Source organism: Vigna unguiculata, chromosome 6 (assembly GCF_037176805.1).
Source record: "Vigna unguiculata cultivar grain cowpea cultivar isolate G323 ecotype 2 chromosome 6, ASM3717680v1, whole genome shotgun sequence".
NCBI lineage: Eukaryota > Viridiplantae > Streptophyta > Magnoliopsida > Fabales > Fabaceae > Vigna > Vigna unguiculata.
The window spans coordinates 12,979,619-12,981,464 of record NC_140797.1 but is presented as its reverse complement, the minus strand read 5'-3'; the positions used below and the strand labels follow the sequence as shown (position 1 = coordinate 12,981,464).

Below are 1,846 nucleotides of genomic sequence, written 5' to 3'. Positions count from 1 at the left end.
AGATTGTGACAAAAATATTCTAACTGCTGGTATTGTCAGAAAAAAAATAATAGCGGTTAAAAACCACCACAAAATATAGTCTAATTTATTTATATTTCATCATATTTTGACGGTTAAAAACTGTCACAAAATGCATCATATTTTGACAGTTAAAAATCATTACAAAATGCATCATATTTTTTATAGTTAAAAACCGCCACAAAATACATCATATTTTGACTGTTGAAAACCGCCACAAAATATATCACATTTTGACGGTTAAAAATCATCACAAATAAAATACATTTAAGCTCTTGTTTCAAGCATTCCCTTTTAAAAGAAAAAATTAAATCTTTTTTCACTATGTTACTATTTGCTTTAGATAAACCCATACATAAAGGAATAACCAACCACATCATGACCATTTGAGATTCTCACTTTATAAAATTGTTGCTGCTATCGAATTTCGACAGTTCCTTCACATGAATCAAAATTTCCTTATATAAAACTAACAAAAATATAAACATAATCACATAAAGAGTCGTTCTGATATATATCTTATATAATGTGTACTTCAGAACTATTGTAGGATAATCATGTTGTTGTCTAACCTATACACGACGATAGGTATAAATTGTGATTGAAGAACCTGATCCAAGCTAACAAAATGAAATGATAACTTTCTTTCCTAGATATGTATATAAAAAATAGATATACAATTCAATTAAAATGGGAGAAAAGCACTAGATAAGTGGTTTTGGAGCCAGTCATGGATTGTAGAACGAAGAGCATAATGGGAACAAGATTGTGAGGGTCAAGCTTATCATTAGTCATTGGTGAGTTGTCATTACCACCATCAAGCCATCCTTGTATAGTCTCAGCTTCATAAGTAAAACCATCTACAACTACATGTGGATCTCGCATGACTTCCAACAAAGTGGGAACACATGCAGGGAGAATTTTCTTAGATATCACTCCACTGATTGGAAACTATATTGCAAGAGAAGAAAACAAAGGTAAAGAGAACTATATTGACAATAACAACAAAGAAAATTATGCATCTTATGCTTCGCTATTCAACTATAGTATGCAAACAATTAAACGCTTGCCTTCTCATGCTTCAGGGTTAAAGGTGATCAACTTTGAGTTTGGGTCACTTGGAGGACCACTGTAAAGGCCCTCAACTCAATAAAACAAGGAGATCCTTAAACTATCATTGTCCTAGAAAATACCAGAAGAATCCTACACACAGTGCTTGCAATTTTAGATGATAACATCAGATCCCCAAGTGTCAGCTGCAAGTTGAATCATCAACCTCCTTGCAAGCTCTTTGACCATGTTGTTAGTGTACTTATGTCCAAGAGCACATTTACAAATGATGTTGTCGGATAGTTCAACAAGCAACTCACATAGATTCATAGAAAATGCATCTCCCAAGCTTGCTTCGCCTATCTTTTTGACCATATCAAATTAACATTATCTATCTCACCCAAATGGTGGTGCACTCTACTAGAAAACTCAAAATCAGATTTTCTTTTTCACTGTTTCAATTTAATTTTTCTTCAAGCTATGCATAAATAAACATTAATTATAAAGTAAATGCAGCTGTTACAAATTCTGAAATAAGTAAAAAAAAAAATAGCTCCACGCATGTTACTTGTCATAGCATAGTATCAACCAAAATTTACTTATTAAGAAATTCTAGGTTAATCGAAGCTTTATCTTCTAGTCTTTAAAATAGCAAACTAATAATGACATAAATTATAAGGGGAAAAAGTATTTGATGGTTCACCTTTTTGCTATTTCAAACCAAGAAATCCCCGCAGTAATTTTCCACCATCGTCGGAGAAAAGTGAAAAATAAGAAT

At 32.1% G+C, this 1,846-nt stretch overlaps 1 protein-coding gene across 1 annotated transcript; it reads right to left on the bottom strand.

The window, feature by feature from the left end:
• Positions 1-699: 699 nt before the first annotated feature.
• LOC146885530 (U-box domain-containing protein 56-like) lies at positions 700-1,443 on the bottom strand. The gene is made up of 2 exons (XM_085674974.1): positions 1,255-1,443; positions 700-969 (listed from the first exon to the last, which is right to left on the bottom strand). The coding sequence occupies exons 1-2, from the start codon at positions 1,441-1,443 to the stop codon at positions 700-702; spliced, it is 459 nt and encodes a 152-aa protein (XP_085531100.1).
• Between the last annotated feature and the right edge of the window lie 403 nt (positions 1,444-1,846).

Excerpts from the sequence above, each read along its gene's own strand:
- LOC146885530 (XM_085674974.1), bottom strand. The coding sequence starts at position 1,443 with ATGGTCAAAAAGATAGGCGAAGCAAGCTTGGGAGATGCATTTTCTATG. Across the intron at positions 970-1,254 it reads CTGACACTTGGGGATCTGAT|TTTCCAATCAGTGGAGTGAT; the intron begins GTTATCATCTAA and ends CTTGCAATATAG.